This window comes from Hyaena hyaena, unplaced genomic scaffold (genome assembly GCF_003009895.1).
Source record: "Hyaena hyaena isolate Hyena2069 unplaced genomic scaffold, ASM300989v1 scaffold_106, whole genome shotgun sequence".
In the NCBI taxonomy this organism is placed as follows: domain Eukaryota; kingdom Metazoa; phylum Chordata; class Mammalia; order Carnivora; family Hyaenidae; genus Hyaena; species Hyaena hyaena.
This window is the reverse complement of record NW_024080738.1, coordinates 579887-602598: the sequence shown is the minus strand read 5'-3', so window position 1 is coordinate 602598 and position 22712 is coordinate 579887. Positions and strand designations below refer to the sequence as shown.

The 22712-nt window shown below is 46.6% G+C and overlaps 1 protein-coding gene across 1 annotated transcript; it reads left to right on the top strand.

Moving 5' to 3' along the window:
- Positions 1 to 1336: 1336 nt before the first annotated feature.
- Positions 1337 to 22419, top strand: CUNH13orf42 (chromosome unknown C13orf42 homolog). The gene is made up of 4 exons (XM_039236080.1): positions 1337 to 1753; positions 19713 to 19860; positions 20830 to 21070; positions 22245 to 22419. Exons 1-4 carry the CDS (start codon positions 1337 to 1339, stop codon positions 22417 to 22419), a joined length of 981 nt encoding a protein of 326 aa, XP_039092011.1.
- Positions 22420 to 22712: the final 293 nt, after the last annotated feature.

Genomic DNA, 22712 nt, shown 5'->3' with positions numbered 1-22712 from the left:
CCTATAAGGTCACATACAGAAGATGTGCTCAATACAAATATACTTACAATGGCCTTTGCTAGCTACATTTCAAAGAGCATAGTTATTGCTCTGAAGCAGTATATAAACATTAATTTTCTCTGAGTATCTGACAAACATCACTGACGCTTTCTCTCCCTCTCTTTCAAACAAACAAACAAACAAAACAAAAACCCAGCAAAAATAAACCATGCTGCTACACACATCTGGGAACACTTCCCATACAATGTCTGGGGTCTCACCGTCTTCTGCTAACACCTATCCCAGCTTAAGCAATGCCTGTGCTAGAGATTCAGAGGCTACAGCCCTCTGAGTGGAGTCTGAGAGAGACACAGACTATGTAGAGAAATGAATGTAATAATCACGTTTGCCATTTGCCTGAGAAAGATCCTTGTGGGGCACATCCCTGAGATTCTAATGTATTCACATGATGCTCCTGGAAAAATAGCTTGTGTCGGATTATAACTAGTCTGTTTAAATGAAAATGTGTTCAAGTTAAAGAATGGGACTGCCCTACATACAGGGCCACCCTCCGCTCACTGAGGCTTTTGTGCACAAAGTTGTGGTCCCGATATCTGAACCCTCCTGTGTCCACAATGGGCGGCTATCCGGTATCTGCGGCGAGGTCTCATTACGGGAGGGCCCGGCGCCTCCAGGACGCTGGCGTGCCTGCTCAGGGCCCAGCTTATCGAAGATCTGAGAGCCTCCTGCCAACGGCCCGGGCCGCGTCCACCCTGGCCTCTCTCAGGGGACTGGATTTTACCTTGAGCCAACACACGGCTTTTGGCTTCACGGTGCTTCTGCGAAGTAGGATTCCATTTTGGACGCGAGGCGTTGGGGACCAGAGCCAGGTCAGCCAAGGTGGAAACGTAAAAAGTCCACACCCAGATCAAATCGGGCGGGGTGAGACCACGTCCAGAAATGGAAAAGGAACAGGAAAGAAAATAGCTGAGCAGGAAAGGCTTTGCTGCCCTCTCCACATCCAGCCAGAGCCTTCGATGGAAAGGCACAGAAGGTATTGGCCTCTGGTAGTGCCCAAAGGCAGCCTGGGCCCTTGCTTTTAAGCTCCCAGGGCACGACCTCATATTTCCGGGTGCTTGATGGCATCTCGGCTGTTGGATGTAAATGTCCCCCCCATGAGAGAAGCCCAGGCAGCTCGCCCGGCCGGCCGAGCCCGCGCTCCCTGGGATTCCAGAGATCCGAGGCCTCCTGGAAGGCAGATGGCGAGAAGCCCGCGCGTTGGCGCCTCTGCCCCCAGCTAGATCAAGTGGCACAGCGCAGGCAGCTGGAAGGCACCCGCACGGGGAACTCGAGCACTATGCTCAGAAAGCTGCACTCCCTCTTTAACTCCGGCCCGCACAGGAAGGCGGAGGTGGCCGAGAATTCCTGCTACGATAGAGCCAGCCCGGCCGTGAGGCTGATCCGCAGCAGCTCCATGTACGTGGTCGGGGACCACGGGGAGAAGTTCAGCGAGTCCTTAAAGAAGTACAAAAGCACCAGCAGCATGGACACCAGCCTGTACTACATGCAGCAGGAAGGCGACCGGGCGTGGATGTACTCTCGCACCCAGGACTGTCTGCAGTACTTACAGGAGCTGCTGGCCTTGCGGAAGAAGTATCTCAGCAGCCTCCAGGACCTGAAGCCCCACCGCGCCCAGGGCGTCTCCTCTACCTCCTCCAAATCTTCCAAGAGGGCGGAAAAGGCCCCTGGCCAGTCCACCTCCAAAGAAATAAAGGTAAGTGCTGTTGAGATGCACAGTTTAGATGAGAATTCTTCCAAGAGCCTAGATGCTGGTTGGAAAGTTGGCTCGCCTCCCCCCCTTTTCCCGTCCACGCACAGCCTAATTAGCCTGCACGTTCTGAACAATGGCTCAGTCATCCTAAGACTCTCCGCGGCCACCTCCTCGGCCTGAGGAAGGTCACCGGTACCAAGTTGATTGTTTTTCAGGAGGAGGTGATGGGGAAGAGCAGTTAGTGGTATGGACAGAGCAGCCTGGGTGGGGAGGGCTTGGGCCTTGGTGTCAGGTGGTCCTGTGTAGGCATTGTACCTCTGTCATTTACCACCCACTTTATGGATGAGAGAGTGCTAGCGTGGCACCTAAAAATCCCAGTGAAAAGCAAAATCTTCATGAGCCTTAGATGTTCTCAACTAGCTAGGTGTTTGGCTGCGTGGGAGCCGAGCAACTGGAGGGTTTGCTCTGTCTATACCTCTGGCTCCGGGTATGCTGGGAACTCAGGCACAGCCTCGAGGGTGCCCGTGGCTTCCTGGAGGTTGCATGACCTTGCTGGGCCCTGGAGGCCTCAGGCCCAGACACACCCTGCGGGCAATGAGTGCAAGAAGTAACTGTCAGTGATCTTGCTGTTTACACTTACCGTGGTGTTTGTACACATCATCTTTCTTGGGGCCATCTAACAATACCGGAAGGTCAGCAGGAGAAACTCCCGTGTCACAGCTAAGCGAGCTCAGACTGGATGACCTGTTCCGATAGGACCTTCAACTCATTAGGTGACTCATTCCTTCATTCCTCAAACTCTTTTTTTTTTTTTTTTTTTCAAATGCCTGAGGTTTCAGGCTGTTTTAAGTTCCCATCAGATGTTTTCCTGATGACTGGGCTCCATGGTACTCCAAGCAGACCTGTCTTTCCCACATCCCATTTCCCTACAGTATGTCCTAAGGGCTGAGCAAGCCTCATTAACATTGAATGACTGATTAACCGCCTCTCAAATCTCTAGGGCTTGGTCTCACCCTGCTGGTTTCTACTGTCTGTATTTTATCCCAGGTGAGGACAGCTGAAATAATCACTTCAACTCCCAAAGTATGTCAGTGTCTCAGTACCTACCCTTGGGTTCCAGGACTGAATCCATGGCCAGCCAGCTGTAGAAGTGTGAGCCTGACACCCCTCCTTCGGGGTTACCTCCCATGACAGAAAGGGCTGCAGTTGGTTCTGGACTCCCAGCTTGAGTATCCTGGGGTTCTAGATCCCGGTTAGCTTCCCTCCAGGCACTACATTTTCCTGAACCAATGGCCTTCTCTCTTCATAAAGCCTACTTCCCTTTGTCCATGCGCTCCTCTTATAGTTCAGCTGTCTGAAGATACAAGAAGGGCTAGGGGCAGAGTAACCAGCTCCGGCCAAATGGGAATGGCTGTCAAGGGAATGACACAAAGCATGGATGTCCTCAGGAGGTGCCTCTTGCCATGGTGTAACCAGAAAAAAGGTTTTAAAATGGCTTTGAAGGCAGTCAGCTAACACTGAATTTTAGTTCTGAATTCACCCACTGTGTGCCTTTGAGTTCCATTGGCCTCTCTGGGCCTTCGTTTCTGTAGCATACAAATGGAAATAAGCGTACACCTTGTGAGGAAAAAGCAATACCCTGCCCGTGATAGGACCTGGCACTTATTAGGTCATCCAGTGTTTACTAACTCTGAAATGGAAGGTGCAGGAGACTTTTTATCCACCTGCAGACAAGCAGTCTCCTTCCTGGCCCCTCAAGAAAGAGCTGTGTGCTGGGTGTGCTGGAGAAATAATGGGTGCCATCTCTGAGGCTAGCAAGGTGGCCTGTGGCTGCCTGGCTCTGTGCATGGCAGGGGGACCAGAGGGGACCAGAGAGTTCCTTTCTTCTGGAATGCTGTCACCTTCCTGTGTTGGTAGGAAATGCACACTGATGCTCAGATTTAGGGCAAACAACATTCGTTTCCCTGACCCGCTGCAATGTGCTGACTTGTGTCTCCCCAAAATCATATGTTGAAGTCCTAACCCCCCAGTACCTCAGAAGGTGACCTTGTTTTGAAATAGTCTGATTACAGATGTAATTAGGTTGATTGCAAGTGTTAGGATGGGCCCCTAATCTGACACCACTGGGGTCCCTATAAGAAGGGGAAATTGGGCCACATACACACAGAGGCCACCGGGCGAGGTCTGAAGTTGGCTGGCACACGCTGAGGGCCCCCCAGAAGCTGGGTGAGCCCTGGAAGTGGCTTCAAAAAGAACATGGCGCTGACAAGATCTTGGTCTCAGGCTTCTGGCTTCCAGACTGAGACAATAAGTTTCTGTCGCGCTAAGTGGCCCAGTTAGTGGTACTTTGCTCTGACGGCCCTGGGAAATAAGGACGGCCCTCCACAGAGCTAGCCTTTTCTCTTCTCCAACATTAGTCTACACACATCTCTGTTCTAGCAGTTATCCCACCCTACTGTGGCTTGTTAGCATGTGTGTCTCCTCTGGAAGATGGCGGCCACTCTGGTGAGCTTGATAAAGTTGAAACAGTATCTTGGCCATTCTTCTATCCACAGAGCACAGCAGCGAATACTTCTTGGTCGCTGATGGATGCTTTATACACTTTAAAGTCTGGTCTTCCATGCGTAGATTCTGGAAGAGCTGGCCCTCATGTGGGGAGTGAGCAGTGTTCTCTGGGCACCACAGCACCATGCGGAGACCTTCTCTCCCTCCCCACAGATACCAGCCCTCAGCCTTGGCCACAGAACTTAAGTTCCCCTGTCTGTCTCTCTTTTCTGGAAAGATAATGGCTTTTAGACTGTTCCACTTAAAACCCTCAGTAAGGGGGCACCTGGGTGGCTCAGTCGGTTAAGCGTCCGACTTCAGCTCAGGTCATGCTCTCACGGTTTGTGGGTTCAAGCCCCGCATCAGGCTCTGTGCTGACAGCCAGCTCAGAGCCTGGAGCCTGTTTCAGATTCTGTGTCTCCCTCTCTATCTCTGTCCCTTCCCCGCTTGTGCTCTGTCTCTCTCCAAAATAAACAAGCATTAAAAAATTAAAAAAAAAAAAAAAAAGAAATATATTTTAGGTACTGACCCAGTTGACTCAATACAAACAACCAAAACAAAAATTTCATGAAATACACATATTCCTGTTCTCTGTTTGGTCCTCTGATGTCTTTACAAAATATTCTATACAATTCTTGCTTGTTTCTAATGTTGGTCATGACACACTCAGTTTATTTCACAAGCTACTACAGGGTCAAGACCCACGGTTTCTCATACCCCAGATGAAGGCATTCCAGTAGAGCCTGTTGAAATGTTAACAATGTCTAAGGCGTCTACGGCCATACCACCCTGAATGCGCCCGATCTCGTCTGATCTCGGAAACTAAGCAGGGTCGGGCCTGGTTAGTACTTGGATGGGAGAACAATGTCTAAGGCATTAGACACCAGGGTGCCAACCGGTGTGCTGTCCCAGCTTTGGAGATAAGACAGACTGGATGTCCCCACGTGCATAGATGGGAGGAGGAAGTGAGCACAGGCCAGAAGTGAGGCAAGCCTGGGGTGGGTGTGGGAAGCCCCGCCTGGGCCCCTGCATGGGGAGGTCGTGGCCAGGCTCTGTGACAATCTGTTTCTCCCTCAAAATAGGAGATCATTACAAAAATGAGCGAAACGCACATTTTACAACATTTTGAAATCAAAACAAAAACCCCACATCTGAAGACTTTTGTTGTCAGTATTCGGTATGAGCTGTAGTCTGAGACTCATTGTTTAGAATTTCTGACACAGGGGCGCCTGGGTGGCTCAGTCGGTTGAGTGTCCAACTTCAACTCAGGTCATGATCCCAAGGTTTGTGAGTTTGAGCTCCACCATTGGGCTCTCTGTGCTGACAGCTGAGAGCCTGGAACCTGCTTCGGATTCTGTGTCTCCCTCTCTTTCTGCCTCTCCCCCACTCATGCTCTGTCTCAAAAATAAATAAAGCATTAAAATAAAAAAGAATTTCCAACACAGTGTAACATTCATGCGGCAGAAGGAGAGCCTATTTGAAATGGGTCCTGTCCTGGAACATAGAGTTTCCGAACCAATAAGGCAAAGCCAGTCAGCCCCTGCCCTGGGCACCTCAGGTGTTCCTGTCAGGGAAGAGGAGTGTTGCCAATCTCCTCCACACACCGCCCCCTCCTCCGTCACCGCTGCTCCTCTGCCACAGCCCAGGCACAATCAGGAACCATCAGCAATCATTCCTGACTTCTAATCATCCTCTAAACCCAGCATGTTGAGTATTAATTAGTCCATTCTACAGATGAGAAAACGGGGTCAGACATTAAGTGATTTATGTGAGGTTGTGCACCTGATGAAGAGAGAGCCAGGATTTGAACCCAGTGTGTGTGCCAGAGCTCACACTCTGGTCAATGTAGCCACAGCGCCTCTCAGACAGAAAACACATTTTGAGCTTGTATAATAAATATTGATGGGGGAGTGTGCACCTCAGGATGAGGTAAGCAGGCTTCTTTAGCCTGCACACCTGGGTCAAGGAGGGTCATCGGAGAGGAACCAGCCTCCTACTCCACCCAGATTTTGTACTAGGGCAAAGCTCTCTCATGGGGACTGAATGGCTTAGGACTCCCTTGTCCAGGAGAAACCTAGGCCAGAAGCATGCCCAGAAGGTACACATCAAGTTCTCTTCCCTCCACAATCCAGGAGTCAAATTTCCCTCCCTCTCCCTTCAGCTTCCCTTCACATGGCTACTTCCGAGTCCAAATTTCACTCTTGGTCTCTGTAGCATTGAAATTCTGAGTTTGTAGTGCCTACTCTTGCATGAGGAAGAAGACTGGGTAAACAGTGTGAACACAGCTACAAGTTCACGATGGGACAGATTGTGTCCTCAAATCATTTCAACAGAAATAGCTTTTCATTCTTCCTAACTCATTCTAAGTATCTCAGGCGAGCCACATACCAGCAGAAAGAGTAGCAGCAGAAATTGAAAAGTTGGGAGGCACTAAAACATCAACAGAAAATCAGGAACATTCAAAAGACTATGCAGATTATACAGCTAATTCAGCGGCTATAGATGAGCTTTAGATCTGGTTCTGCATCTCTTGGACGCTACAATAAAGAAAGAGCAGGACTCACTGAAAAATTCTGAGAGGAATCATACCCTTTGGTTAGTGGAAAGGAAATTTTTTTCCAGCTGTAAGTCCCCAATTGCTCATATGGGTCCTGATGAGAGAACCATGTGTGATGTGGTTTGTAATACCTTCAATAATATTTATGTAACAACTTCCTTCCTTCTTTCCTTCCTTCCTTCCTTCCTTCCTTCCTTCCTTCCTTCCTTCCTTCCTTCCATTGTCCATCAATGTATATTGTTGTTGTCAGAAACAGGGTGTGTGCCAGCAACTGTTGTAAATACGGGTGAGCAAGTCAAAGTCCCTGTCCTCATGGGTGGTCACTCTTGTGGGAGACCTAAGGCAATAACCCAGTACATATGTTGTGTATGGTGGCGACTTCTCAGAGCCCCTGCTGTGACAACCCTACACTGCATCTTAGTGAGGGTCCGGGGAGTGGCACCTGGGCACATAAGCTCTGCCCGTCCCTTTCAGATCCAGCAGAGAATTCAGATGCCACAGGCATGGATGAACCCCATGCTCTCCCAAAGATCTTTGTCAAAATCCCCTGAAGGCGTGGTTGCATTCATGAGAGAAAAGGTCTGTGAAAAGTAAAAAGCTATCCTGTTATGTTTCTGGCTATTTTTCCCTCTTCTATCAGCATCCCTGAAAACAAATTTCTCCCCTTGCACTCTGTTTTGGGGTCTTGTCTGGGACGTGACTGGCCTCTGCTCTGTGTTTCTCTCCTCCCCTGGTTCTCTAGGAAATTTCTTCCAGATGCGGGGAGGGGTGCTGGGCTATTTGACTTCTCTCTTTCCACTCCTCATAAAAGCCACTTCTCTCAGCTTGGATTTGTTTTCTGAAATAATAGCTTTAATTTACATACCATGAAACTCACCCTTTAAAGTGTACTACTCGGTGGTTAGTATATTCGAAATTGTGCAACCCATCACCACTATCTAATTCTAGAACATTTCATCACCTATTTCAGTTGTGTGTGTGTGTGTGTGTGGCAAAATAAACATAATACGTACCAAAGTCAACATGGTACTTCTTAGCACCTTAAATGAGTGCTTTTGAGTGTCCTGATTATGGGTAATGAAGTATAATGCAATGAATGAATTCTTAAGAAATTGTTTCTTGGGGCACCTGGGTGGCTCAGTCAGTTGAGCGACCGACTTCGGCTCAGGTCATGATCTCGTGGTTTGTGGGTTCAGGTCCCGTGTCGGGCTCTGTGCTGACGACTAGCTCAGAGCCTGGAGCCTGCTTCAGATTCTGTGTCTCCTCCTCTCTCTACCCCTCCCCGGTTCATGCTCTGTCTTTCTCTGTCTCTCAATAATAAATAAATGTAAAAAAAGAAAAAATAAAAAATAAAAAAAAGAAACTGTTTCTCTTTGGATGATATTATATAAATTTATTTTGAAGAGAAATGTAGGCACCTTTCAAGTTGTTACTCATCAGACAATAACCAGAGTTCTTCACACTATTCTTTCATGAATTTTTCCAAATGACTGTTTATATACGCCCACAATAATTCACCCAAGAGACTAGTAAGCCTGAGTTAATATATTTTTAGAACCTTTATGAAATGTATTAGTAGCACACTAGAAAATGAATCCATTAAGAGGTCAGGGAGGCTCTAAAAATATTTCATTTAGGAATCAGGAAAATGCTTTTACATAAGGTCTGACAATTATTTCTTTTTTTTTTTTAATTTTTTTTTTAATTTATTATTTCTAGGAGAGAGAGAGAGACAGCGTGAGCAGGGGAGGGTCAGAGAGAGAGGGAGTCACAGACTGAAACAGGCTCCAGGCTCCGAGCTGGCAGTCAGCACAGAGCCCGATGCGGGGCTCGAACCCACGAACGTGAGATCATGACCTAAGCGAAAGTCGGGCGCTTAACCGACTAAGCCACCCAGGCGCCCCTATTTCTTTATTTCTTAAAGTGTAAAAGCCTTTTCTAGTAAAATAAACTTCAAAAAATTTGACCACGTTAACCATTTTCAAGTGTGTAATTCCCCGGCATGAAGCGCATGCACACTGTTGTGAAACTATCCATTTCCAGAACTTTTCCATCACCCGGACAGCAAGTCTCCATCCAAGAGACAATAATGCTCCATTGTCCTGCTCCTCCCGCCCCTGCTAACTTCTACTTTCTGTCTCTACGGTTACGCCTGCTCTAAAAATCTCTTCTAAATGGAACCGTACAGTATTCATCCTTCTGTGAGTGGCTTCCGCCATTCCGCATGTTTCCACGTTTCATCCCTATTGCTGTGCATGTCAGAGCTTCCTTCCTTTTGTACAGGCTGCTCAGGCAGCCTGGGTTTTGATGGGTGGTGAAGAGGAACAGTTTGAGATTTTGTTGACTCTGACCAGAGTCCTTGTTAGCATTTGGGGTTCTAAGGACAGCTCCCCGCATTGTTAGGGCCAGGTAAACAGGTCCACAGCAGGCATCCTTGCCTCTATGAGAACTGGGCCATGTCAGTGGACCCCAGTCGAGGTGGCCTCAGGGAGGCTGGCCGCAGAGGCTAGGCTGGCCCACGGAGGCAGCTGAGGACTGGCTGCAGTGCCCCAAGGAACACTGCCCAGATGGTTTGGGTTGGTCATTTTCCAAAGCCAGGAATATCAGTCACCCACCACAACCAGAAGAAATGTTATTAATTCTCCATGAATCATTTGGTTCTGAGCAGCTTGGATTCCTGATATGTCTGCCTTGACGAACTAGCTGCAGATGCATACCCATCCCTGCACCCACCCCACCTCGCTCCAGCTAAAGAAATTCATCTGCTACAATGGTTTAAAAAGAACCAACGGAATTCTAGAGAATGCTTGCCAAAAGAAATTGATTTTTATTTAAAGTAGTTTTATTCTGGCCATAGTTTGTTTTCAGAATCAGTTTTCTATTGAGGCCATCCAATCCTGCTTCATCAAATAAGACCATGTCAACAGCAAATAGAAGATTCTTTCTCCTCTATGGCAGGAGGATCCGAATCCAATTCATCTCAAAAGACTCCAAGTCATCCATGTATAATATGTCTATATAATTTCATATGGGATAGAAAGTAGGTTCTAGATCTATTTTTACACCTCTAGGAATTACTTTTCAGATCTATTGGGAAGACTTTATACAAACACAGCAATATTAAAATGCAGGTTTTCTGTGAGCACCAGTTACCGGGAAAGTCTCTATCACTTGGCCTATGTCTGGTTTGCAGATTTGAAAGGCAGTACTAATTCAATATGAGCTGCAAGGAATATTCTATTTTGCTTGGCAGAGTTCTCTACAAGATGACAAACAGTATAATAATGATTGATAAGAAAGCACATAGTTCCTGTAGCCCCTCTCAGTTAGACTACAGGATGGGTGATTATACTCCCCAATCTATTTCCCAGGCACGTGCTGTTTGCTCAGCCTAGAAATAGTACTTCCTCCTCCCTTTTCCCTCTTCACCACACCCTATACACCTGGCTCTCTTCTTGCCTTTTAACAGCAGAGACATTATTTCCCCAGGAAGCCATTTCTCACATCCACAGTCTAAGACAGTGGACTCCCCCTCCTCTTGTGTCTGACCCTCATCTTAACGTGTAGCACCCAGCACCCAGCACTCAGTACCCAGTGCTGTAATTGTCTGTTCATTTGCTATTTCTGCTACTGGCTGTGAGCTCACTGAGTGGGGCCACTGTGCCTTATTTATCTTTTTACCTCCAACCTCTTGCATGGCTCCAAGCACATAGCAGACATTCAATAAACCAACAAGCTGAGAAACTCCGACTGTATTTTAAGAAGGATTAAGAAGAAAATTGTTGCAAAATTTGGTGGAAGATAAACAAAAGTAGTAGTTCTGTTGTTTTCACTTAGTGGAAATGTTTCTCTTATTTTTAGAGGCGTAGAATATAGTTTGAATATATTTATATGGAATCATATCCTAATATGAAAACATCCAGTGTGTAATGGCTCAGAATTTACCATCAAAAGGACACTGGGTAAACTTAAAAAAAATGGGTGATAAAATTATATTTGCTCTTTAGCTGAAATGTATAAAACACAGAAAAATATAAGAAATAAAATAAAAATGACTTAGAATCTTACCATTTAGAGATAGTCACTATAAAATATTTAGGTATATTTTCTTTCAATCATTTATTTCCTGTATATTTGCATATATGTATATTAGGGTTGTCAGCTAAAAGGATGCTTATTTAAATTTGAATTTAAGATAAGTGATGGAATTCTTTTTGTATAATTATGTCCATGCAATATTTGATATATATTTATATTAAAAAATTATTCATTGTTTATGTGAAATTGAAATTTAACTGCTGTCCTATGGTTTGCTTTTTTGTTCTTGTTTTTGTTTATTTGTTTTGAGAGAGAGCAAGAGTGTGAGTAGGGAGGGGCAGAGAGGAAGGGGGAGAGAGAGAGAATCCCAAGCAGGCTCCATGCTCTCAGTGAGGAGTCTGACGTGGGGCTCGAACCCACAAACTGAGATCATGAACTGAGCCAAAACCAAGAGTTGGCCACTTAACCAACTTGGCCATCCTGGCTCCCTTGCTATTCTATATTTTTATTGGCTAAATTTGACAACCCTAATGTATGTGTATCTATGAATTTACTAAATTTGGTTTATACCATATACTTCTTAATAATCTCCTTTAGTTAATATTATATTTTATGGATTCTTTCCCTCTCACTGAGTTTTTTTAAAAAATTATTTTATTTATTTGAGAGAGAAAGATAGCATGAGTAGGGGAGGGGTAGAGAGAGAAGGAGAGCAGATCCCAAGCAGGCTCCCAATGCGGGGCTTGAACCCATGAAGATGAGAGATCAAGATCTGAGCTGATACCAAGAATCAGATGCTGAACTGACTGAGGAACCCAGGTGCCCTCGTAGTTCCATTTTTAAAAACCCAACTTTTTTGTCAATCAGCAATGTATTTTGACATGAAGTGGGAAGTGAGAATCCAACTTGACTTCTCCCCAATGGCAAAGTTTCTCAACACCATTTATTGACAAATCCATCCCTTCTCTCACTGGATTGTAATGTTTCACTTGCTGTACATGTAGGCTTGGTACTATGTGTCAAGGTTATTCTTTCAATTTAATCAGGCTTCTAACTGATAATTGTGAGCCAATTTTTTTACTCAGTGGGATGATCATTTAGATGACATGTAAGGTGAGCAGCTACCAGCTGTTGGCAAAAGAAATAATGGTCTAAAGATGAAAAGGCAGTGAGAAAAAAAACTGAACCTATCAACCCGTGAGTCTACAATCTCTAATGTCAAAGACAGGCGATGTGTGCCTATACTCCCAAAATGATTGTAATGTTATTTATGATAGGTAATGCCAGAGTTGAGTTATCCTAAACTTTGTGGCAACCTTTTTTCTTCTTTTTATCTCTTTGGAGTGACTTTCTCAGCTTTCTTGTCTACTTTGCCAGTCTTTTTTTCAGCTCAGGCGAGGGTACCATTTAGCTTATCTGTTGAAAAGGTGTATATGGGTATATGTATGTATGTAATTAAATTTCAATGATTGTACTTTTTTCTAAGTTGCCTTTTCTTTGCTTCTCATAGCTCAGTTCCTGTATCATAAACATCCATTCTTTCTTTACAACTACCCCTCGATTAGGTATACACTTCCTTAGGTGTTGGAATATAAAAGGTAAGTTATCACTTTGGACTTGGTCTTAAATATGCATTCCAAGACGACAGAAGGCAGAGAAGATGTATTAGAGCTTTTAGGGTCTGTCCTCAAAAGCCTCAAAAGCTCTTTTTTTTTTTTTTCTTTTTGGTAATATTAAGTTGCTTGTGAATAAACTTGAGCTGTTTTGCATTTAATTTCACCCAGCTGAATGGTCCGAGGAAAAATGATCTCCCCAAGCCAGACTAGTTCCCCATTTGGTCCTGGAAATTTCATCACGATATACTGACATTCATATTTCCAGATATTATATGCTCTAGAGAGTATTATCAGTACTCCATAAAAATAAGCAGTATAGAGTTCTTAAAAATTGCCAAGTTAAATCCCAAAGGACACATTAGTAACATGCAAACTGATTCAAGAATATAAACATTATGTAATGGCATGTATGTAGCATATATTCATCCACTCAATGAATAATCACTACCCTGTGCCAAGCACTGAAACAGGTGCTCGGCATTCATAGGTGAAAAGGCAGCGTGTCTGCCCTGACACAGCCCATAGTCTCAGGCTGCAAACTTCACATAACTGTCTGAACCACACTGGTGTGTCGAAGTTTCTTGGCAGAGAAACAGGTAGAGTTTCAATCAGAATGTCGGGAGTTGTGTATATATCCCACAACCTAGCTCATATAGGCAGTGGCTGGTGGTGAGCATCTATCACAAGAGTCGTATCTGTGAGTGTTAATTGACGAAGCATTGCCAAGGAAGAGGTGAAAGATCAGTGGTCTAGTGTGGGGCTACTGAGGACATAATCCAATGTGGTGTAGTGGACTATCCACACCACACAGAACATGTGAAGAGGTAAGATATGCCAGGTCTGTGTGCTGCAGGGAGGGGAGGTGACATAGGAGCTGGCCCTCCTGAGGATGTGAGGGGGACGCCCAGCCAGGGCAGGTGAGAGGAAGGTAGATGTTTAGTGGCGGCCATCTTGGCTTTGGGTGGGTTTAGAAGGAACCCCGACTCTAACCTCTGACAAAATCTTACTGTTTACAACCGGAAGTTTTTGGAGAATCCAGACTTCTCATAGACAAATACTGAGAGATCCCAGAAGAACAACAACAAATTGGAGAAAGATAGGACCCCGGATGGCAGATGAAAGCAGGCAGGGTGGCAGCTGATATGAAAGGCAGAAAAATATCATAAACTGCACCGAGGGACTCAGAAATTAGACGAGAAATGCAGTGGAGTTTGGTTTGGGAAAATGCAAAGGGCTCTATCTGGGAAAAGTAATCTGAGACCCAGGCCTGGTGCGAGGGGGCTGGTTCAGGGAGGCTTGGAAAATGATAACCTCAAGGCCACTGGAGGTTAAATGTGAAAAGCAAATGGGATTGGAGTCCGCAATGCAATCCAGATGCTTTCAGACCAGGTTCCTTCTCCCTGGGGCTGCTGTGGGGCCGATATCAAAGGAACATGAGCCCTGTGAACTGGGGCCTGAGCAGGTGCAAGAGGAAGCCTTTCCAAAGAAGTAGTTAAAAAATTCTGGGCTAGATGGGGCACCTGGGTAGCTCAGTCGGTTGAGCGTCCAACTTCGGCTCAGGACTGATCTCACCATTCGTGGGTTTGAGCCCCACACTGGGCTCTGTGCTGACAGCTCAGAGCCTGAAGCCTGCTTCGGATTCTGTGTCTCCCTCTCTCTCTCTCTGCCCCTCCCCTGCTCATGCTCTGTCTCTCTCTTTCTCTCTCAAAAATAAATAAACATAAAAAAAAGTTCTGGGCTAGGAAAAAGTCAAGACTGGAAGCGAAGCAGTCCTCTTGTATCTGGACTTCCAAATTCAGAGAGGGAACAGTAACTGTATCACACCCCTCCCAGGAGTGTTGATGATTCGTGTCCCATTTTGTACAACTACCTCCTTGTAAAGTGGATTCTGCTGTGATATTAGCCTGTGGCTTGAACCCTGAGCCTCAGTTGTCACTCTTGTGCTAGCGAGAGAATGTGGTAGTAGAGGGGGAAAAGGCCCACGGAAGCTGTGGGAGGCAAAAACAAAAAGCTAGAATGAGTCTGGCCTTAACCCGGCACTTGGAAAGGCCCGGGGAGAACAGACTTGTAGCTCAGCCTCGGTACTCAGAAAAATCGCTGCAGTGTCCATTTGGAGACACGTAAAAGTGTACGTTCTAAAGTATAATAGAAACTCTGTGAACCAAATGCCATGTAACTGACTTGCCGGGTCACTTGCTGCTTACCATGCTCTCCATGAAGCACGTACACAGAGAGCTGAGTACTTAGTTAGAAGCCTACCCCAAGCTGGGGTGTTACTGGCAAAATGCAAGATGATATATGCACATAGCACTACCTTGAACAGCAAAAGATTACAAAGAAGCCAAAGATCTGACAGCAGGGCACTGTGGCTTATTTAGATGGTGAGTCTGCACACACTGGAGCGATAGGCAGGTTTACCAGGGACGAGGAGGATCTCTTCTTCTGCTGGGAAGTAATCCTCAGGATACACTGAGTGAAGCAAGCAGTGTTTACAGTGGTATGTTGTGGGCTACCTTTTGTTTTTTTTTTTTTTAAAGTGGGTAAACACAAATGTAAGTCCACATGTGCTTATATTTTCAAAAGTTAACAATGGAGAGATAAACAAGAAACTTGGCATACACCCAACATGAAGTCTCGCGGAGGTGAATGGCAAACATTAAACCCAGGAAGCAAACAAAGTTGCGTGAATACAGGGAGAGGGGATGCCTCCCCAGGAGGTGATTTTAGGTCAAGTTTGGGGACAGGGACAAGAGGTAGATGTTCGGTACATCCCTGTGGGGGATGCTGTATACTCCCTGCTGGTACGGGGAGAGGATCAGAGGGCGGACGGAGTTGCTTTACTTGGCCCTCCGTGTGCAGAGGACACAGGGGATCTGGGCCCTGAAATCCAGGGCTTTTGTCCTCTTTCTTCAATGACCTGTGTTCTATCCCTTGGAGTCTTGTTCCTTGTGTCCTTATCTTGATAGAGACATTCCTGTCTGCTCTTGAAAAGCCAGGGAATATGACTGGCACTTAAGATTTCTATCCTAAATAATACCTTAAGATGGGGATTTGTGGGTACCTTTGTTCCGTCCCTGATGCTCGGACCCCTATAGAGCGGTGGTTCACAATTGCTGTGTATTAGGATCACTTGATTGTCTGAACTAACTGGTCTGGGAAAGGGCTAGGTACAGACCTTCTTTTACAGCACCCCAGGAGATTCTAATGTCCCACTGGAATTGGGCTCCCCAGTTATGGAACCACCCTGACAAGGATGCAGGAGAGGTATACCATCACCGTCTCCTAGGCCAGGCTCTCAGACTCCTTCCAGGGATGCCACTTTCACTTGCAGGGAAGGAAGACAGGGCTAAGGAAGGAAAGCAATTATTCCTTCATTTATACTTATGCTCCAACTTTATCCCATGAAGGGCCTGGGGGGACCTGATGAAGGCAGTTGGGGCAAGTGGGAAAAGTTCTCCTTTAGGGTGAGACTGGGTCACACAGGTATGTCTGGGTCAGCCACAGATAATGTCACCAAAGTTTCATTCTCTGGACACACCACGATCCATAAGCTCTTTTAACAGAAGCAAGTTTTATAACGGCAGGGTAGTGGATGGCCCAGCAGAGACTCCAGAAGTGGGATCTGGAAGAGCAGAGCCTCCAGAGCTGGCTGAGGAGCATATCTGTTAGGTGTCCCCAGAAGGCAATCACTTCTTAGCCTGGCATAAAGGGCAAGGCATGGGAGGGAGACCTCAGTCTAAAATCCTAAAGCTTGAGGCTTTGGAAACAAGCAGTATAGTTGAGTATTTGGTGGGAACAATCAACAAGTGTGGAGCTGAAAGGGCCCTTGTCCACTAGTTTTGATAGACAGAAAGTACAGTGGGTAAGATGGCAATACATATGGTAGTGATGTATTTCTTAATTTGAAAATGTGATCCTCAAAGGACAAAACGTGACAAGGTTCTGGAGATGTACAAGAGGCCACAGTCAAGGACACATATCAATGTAACTGACGGTGGTGAGCTCATTGGTTTCTGAGCTCATTGGTAGTTAAGACACCAAACCTGACTCTTTTCTAAACTCTTTAATAAATGAAAGCAGCTGTTTCAGGTTGCTTTGAGCTGCTGGCCCAAGTCTACTTCCTGAAGACGCTACAGAATGAAGAGCTTAGATCACGTTGTAGGGTGACCCCCCTCAAGAAAAAAGAATGCAATGCCCACATGTAAGACTGAGACCCTTGTATTAAGCCAAACATTGATGGAAGTCGCTGTCAGAGATGTAGAGGTGCTCTCTCCATGGGTTCTGAGATACAAAGACCTACAGACTTTGTACTCCTATTGAATTACATTTATCCTTCCTTTTGGGGTTCAGTTCAGATTGTGTACTTTCCCCATTCATTGTTTCTCACTTTTTCACTTCACAAAAAAATCTCTAAAATGATATGTGTCATAGAAGAATTAGGTAGGGATGAAGACCATAGAGCCTAGAGGAGAGAACAGCCCAGGAGAGGGGCGGTCTACCTGGAGAATGTGCTGACCCAGCCAGTCTTGATGGATGAATAGGACTCAGCTCCATGAGATATTCAAGGCGGAGAGACCAGTAAGAAAAAACAGAGGCAGGACAAGAATATTGACTTGCCATCAGGGATGATTCCTCCTGTCACTGGCCTGAAGGAAGGACGCCTGGTGAGGTGACCTGCTGGGCTCATACAGATGGCCAACCAGCCCTTCAAGTTTCAGTCCTGCGTCCCACTCCCAAGCCTTGATGTACCTGGTGTCGCCAAGTCTGGTGCATTTCCTGTTCCCGAGGGTCAAACTGTACTCCTTTTAGGTGCTTCCCTGACCCATGTTCTGGAAGTCTGGTCCTTTTGCTCTTTTACATCAGCTTGCCCTCTTCAATTGCTTAGCAACTGCCAGAGGCTTTTGGAAATATCTCTTTCCCTGGTGGCCCCTCTTTTCTCTTTGTCATTAGGGGCTTCTTTTTCCTGCTCTCCCTGCTTTTACTTCAGTGGGCTCATTGAAGGATATGTGGATAGTTTTCCACTTTTCACAGAGAAGATGTAAGTCTATGTTATGCTTATTTAAAATTTTCCCCAAGAAAGCCCCTCACAAATATAAAAGGAAAAACCCCACTATTTAAAAAGATTTTCTAGTAGTACAAAATGCATGCATTTCACCAACATCTTGTATGTACATACAGGTGTCATCATTTTATTTCCCAACATTCCAGTCTGTAATTTAATCATATTTACTTTTAATATCATCCCCCCTTTAAAAATGCCCACAACATGGCACAATAACAGATGCATGTATCAACGGAACAGAACGGGGACTCCAAAAATAAACCCATTGTTATAGGGTCAATTAATCTATGATGAAGGAGGCAAGACTGCACAATGGAGAAAAGACAGTCTTTTCAATAAATGGTGCTTGGAAAACTGGACAGCGACATGAAAAGGATGAAACTGGACCACTTTCGAACACTGTACACAAAAATGAATTCAAAATGGATCAAAGCTCGAAATGTGAGACCTGAAAGCATAAAAACCCTAGAAGAGAGCCCAGGCAATAGTTTCTCTGATATCACTGTAACAACATTTTTCTAGATATAGTTCCTAAGGCAAGGGAAACAAAAGCAAAAATCAACTTCAAGGTAAAAACTTTTTGCAGTCATGAATTTAAAGAAAGACGAGTCTAGGGGAGCCTGGGTGGCTCTAGGGTTACGCATCCAACTTCGGCTCAGGTCATGATCTCACAGTTCCAGGTCATGATCTCACAGTTTGTGGGTTTGAGTCCCACATTGGGCTCTGTGCTAACAGCTCGGAGCCTGGATCCTGCTTGGGATTCTGTGTGTGTGTCTCTCCCTCTGCCCTTCCCCTGCTTGCTCCTGCTCACTCACTCTCTTTCTCTCTCTCAACATAAATAAACATTAAAAATAGAACTCCCCTATGACCCAGCAATAGCACTGCTAGGAATTTACCCAAGGGATACAGGAGTGCTGATGTACAGGTGCACATGGACCCCAATGTTCATAGCAGCACTCTCAACAATAGCCAAAACATGGAAAGAGCCTAAGTGTCCATCAATGGACAAATGGATCAAGAAGATGTGGTTTATCTATACCATGGAATACTACATGGCAATGAGAAAGAATGAAATCTGGACATGTGTAGCATGTGGATGGATCTTGAGGGTGTTATGCTGAGTGAAATAAATCAGGCAGAGAAAGACAAATATCATATGTTTGCACATATAGGAGGATTAGGAGGAACTTAATGCAGGGCCGTGGGGGAGAAGAAGGGGGGAAATAGTAGGGGAGAGAGAGGGAGGCAAACCATGAGAGACTTTTGAATGTTGAGAACAAACTGAGGACTGATGGATGGGGGGGTGGGTGATGGGCATGGAGGAGGGCACTTGTGGGGATGAGCACTGGGTGTTATATGGAAGCCAACTTGACAATAAACTATTAAAAACAAAAGAAATAAATAAAAACATTCTAAATAAATAAATAGATAAATAAATAAATGAGAAATAGGAAGGTATGTTAGTTCTCAAGGGAGGGACAGAGAGAGAGAGAGAGAGAGGAAATCTGAAGCAGGCTCTAGGCTCTGAGCTATCAGCACAAGAACCCCATTTGGGGCTCAAACTCAGGACTTGTGAGATCATGACCTGAGCCGAAATCGGAGGCTTCACTGACTGAGCCACCCAGGCGCCTTTATTCCATATACTTTTCATACAATCATATTAATTTCTTTTCAATTTATTCCATGACTTGAGCCTAACTTGGCCACTTTAGGTACTGACAACTCTTTTAGAGCATTTCTGGCACCTTGTCCTTTCTTTCCTGCCACGAACATCTCATTGCCTTCCTAAGAAGCTGTACGATCTCCTAACAGTCCCCTAACTGCTTACCAGCAGGGAAAAAGTCCAAAGGAAGACTAAGTATTTTGCTTCCAGATCAATAACAGTCCCTGAGCTAGAAAGAGGTAGTTCTTATTATTCGTCTCTCCTTGAGGTAACTGGAGAGGTAAATTGTGAGGCCGGGGCATTCACCTTCCTTCCACAGGGCACTTACTCAAATTTACCTTTTAAACTCTGCAAATTCCTAACCTCACACGCATTAATTTCGGCAACAAGGAGTTCTTTTTGGCAGTTGTGGCTTGCTTATGTGTGGGTCCTCAGCGGCTGGCTCTGGCTACTCTCTCTCTCCTGCCCTTCACCTCTAGCAGAAAGCAACCACAAAGAAGTACTCCCAGTTCAGCGCGGATGTGGCGGAGGCCATGGCCTTCTTTGATTCCATCATTGCAGAGCTGGATACAGAGAAGAGGCCGAGGGCCACTAAGGCTGACCCTCCCAATGAGGACGTGGACTTCGTCGGTGAGTGCAGCCCGGGGCGGCGGCGGGGGGGGGGGGGGGGGGGGGGGGGGGGGGGGGGGGGATGCGGGAGGGGGAGGGAGGTCTCTGGAGTGGGCTGTAAAAGGAACCCCACTGGAGGGAAACTCGCACCTGCACTCTGTAGGCCCAGCCTGGGGCTCGCTCTTCTCGGGGCCCCTTGATTTAGTTGTCTCAGCTGCCGGCACCCAGCCTACCCTGGCCATATTTGGACAAGTATGCAATCCACTGGCCAAAGCTGAGACAAATGGGTCAAGAAAGGGATTGGAGGGGCTCCTGGGTGGCTCAGTCAGTTAAGCGTCCGACTTTGGCTCAGGTCATGACCTCCGGTGCACGAGTTCAAGACTCTCCTTTGGGCTCTGTGACTGGTGCCTGTGTCTCCCTCTCTCTCTGCTCCTCCCCCACTAGCGCTCTCTCTCTCTCTCTTAAATAAACATTAAAAAATCTTTTAAAAATAAATGAAAAATAAAATCGTTAAAAGAAAGGGATTGGAGGGGAGCTGGTGTTAATGCGTGGAAAGATAGAGGTTCAACATTGCAAGGTGAAGACTGGACAGCTGTCCCTCAACAATGTGAATATATTCCACACCCCCGCACTGCACGCCGGAAGATGGCTCAGACGGTAAATTTTATGTGTATTTCACTAGTTTTTTGTTTTAAAAGAAGACAAAGGGACAGAGAAACTTTTTAAAAATCTGTCTTTTGACTCTGCCTGAGCTAGTTTGGCGCCGTCCGCAGGACCGGCTCTGGACTCATACACATTCTGCCATATCCCTACCCTATAACTGCAGGGTCAGATCATCCCCCTCCCCCCATGCTCGCCTGTCCCAGCCTTTCTAAGCATCTGCTGTTGTATCCAGGCATTTGTCGGAGGTTCTCAGCCTGGGTCACCCTCTCTTGCTCCTTTCTGATGGCGAGTCCCTCCTTTCCCCGGGCCCCTGCTTGTCTCTTCCAGTGGCCACTAGCTCCCGGGAACACAGCTTGCATTCCAACTGGATCCTGAGGGCACCGCGCCGGCACTCTGAGGACATTGCTGGGCATACCGTGCACACGACAGATGGCCAGTTTCGAAGGAGCATGGAGTGCAGGACCTTTGGCACCCAGAGGAGGCTCGAGAGGCACCCCATTTACTTGCCCAAGGCTGTGGAAGGGGCGTTCAACACCTTGAAATTTAAGCCCAAAGCCTGCAAAAAAAAGTAAGTGCTTGGACCAATGGTACAGCCGAGATATTTTCATGTCCTCCAGAGTCCTGGGGTAGTTCTTAAGGTGCCTTGAGTCCCCATTCTATATACCAAAAATGATTTTTATAGATTTTGGGGGAAGGTGATCTTGGTTAAAGATTTATTTTTTTCCCCTAGGGCTGCCTGGGTGGCTCAGTCGGTTGAGTGTCCAACTTCAGCTCAGGTCATGATCTCATGGTTTGTGAGTTCAAGCCCCACATTAGGTTGTCAGCATAGAGCCCACTTCATGTTCTTGTCTGCTTCTCTCCCTGTCCCTCCTCCACTCGTGCTGTCTCTCTCACTCAAAAATAAATAAACCTTAACAAAAAATTAAACGATTGTTTCCCCTTAGTCTATTGATATACTCCAGTGTGGTTCACTGCTGTCTCCTAACTGTGACTTCCGCTCTGGATCTCCCTGCCTTTCCTTCTGGACTACCTAGCCTGCATGCTTTGTGCCACTCTCTTTCACTGTCCGCTCCCCCCCTCCCACCCAGTGCCACTGGCACCCTGTGTGCTACGAATTTTTTATGAGAGTTTAGGGTTGAGGAGGGCATAGCACCAAGAAGGAACCAACACCAGAATACTCAGATGCCCCTGCCTGGGAAAAGCATTGGCCGTAGATGGAGAACTTGCTGGCCGGGCTCCCCCTGGCCACTTTGTCATCATCTCTCGGCCGTTTTCCCTCCAGACCCAACTCTCCCAACACTAGTTCCCATCTTTAGCCTCCAAATTCCTGTGACTACTCATGCGGAGCAGTAAGTGCTCTCTTGCTCTGGCCAGTGCAGCCCATGCTGTAGGGACCTCACCTTTCACAGCAGAAGGGGGTCTATCTAGGTTCAGGTTTGTACAAGAGCCATTCAACTCTGATGGATTCAGAGCTTTTCTAAATAGCACTTTCCTCCCATAATAATGGACTATATACTGGACGTACTGAAACCAGGGCCCAGCCCTCATCATCCAATCATCCAGGCTTCCCCCTCAAGGCCAGCCCAGGGTCCAGCCCCCATGATGATACTGCTTTGTCCTCCACATGGCCCAGCACCCGGGAGCATCTGATGGTCTCCATTGGAATAGTGGATCAGAACATGGCTTCTCTGTGCAGCCAGCCACACCAAACTTAAACCCTCTGCCTCATTCCTCCCTTCCAGCCTGGGGAGCCCCAGACAGATCCTCTTCAACTTTTCAGGAGAAGACATGGAGTGGGATGCAGAGCTCTTTGCCCTGGAGCCCTCGGCGTCTACGGGGGAGGACTACCATGAGACAGAGAACCCCAGAGGGCAGTGGCTGCTTCGAGAGAAACTGTGGGAGCGAACCGTGCCCTGAGGCCCTTTGGGCCATTCAGCTGGATCCCTGAGAAGGTGGCTGCTTCACAGTAGCACAAGTGTTTGGTAGAATTAAAAATGCAAGTTGGAACAAAGTCAAGCCCATGAGCCCATCGGCACTGCCTGCTGGTGCCCAGTTAGTGCCAAACACACGTGCGGCCTCCCAGAGAACCAGCCTTAGGAGATTCTGGAGTCTGGCTCTCCTGGGACAGCAGTTAGCAGGTAGTTACAGCCCAGCTAGTCTCCTAGCAGGGAGTGGGAGTGTCCAGGCTCACTCCCTGGCCTACCCTGGCC

Excerpts from the sequence above, each read along its gene's own strand:
- CUNH13orf42 (XM_039236080.1), top strand. The coding sequence starts at position 1,337 with ATGCTCAGAAAGCTGCACTCCCTCTTTAACTCCGGCCCGCACAGGAAG. Across the intron at positions 1,754-19,712 it reads CCACCTCCAAAGAAATAAAG|AAAGCAACCACAAAGAAGTA; the intron begins GTAAGTGCTGTT and ends CACCTCTAGCAG. Across the intron at positions 21,071-22,244 it reads CCCAAAGCCTGCAAAAAAAA|CCTGGGGAGCCCCAGACAGA; the intron begins GTAAGTGCTTGG and ends CCTCCCTTCCAG.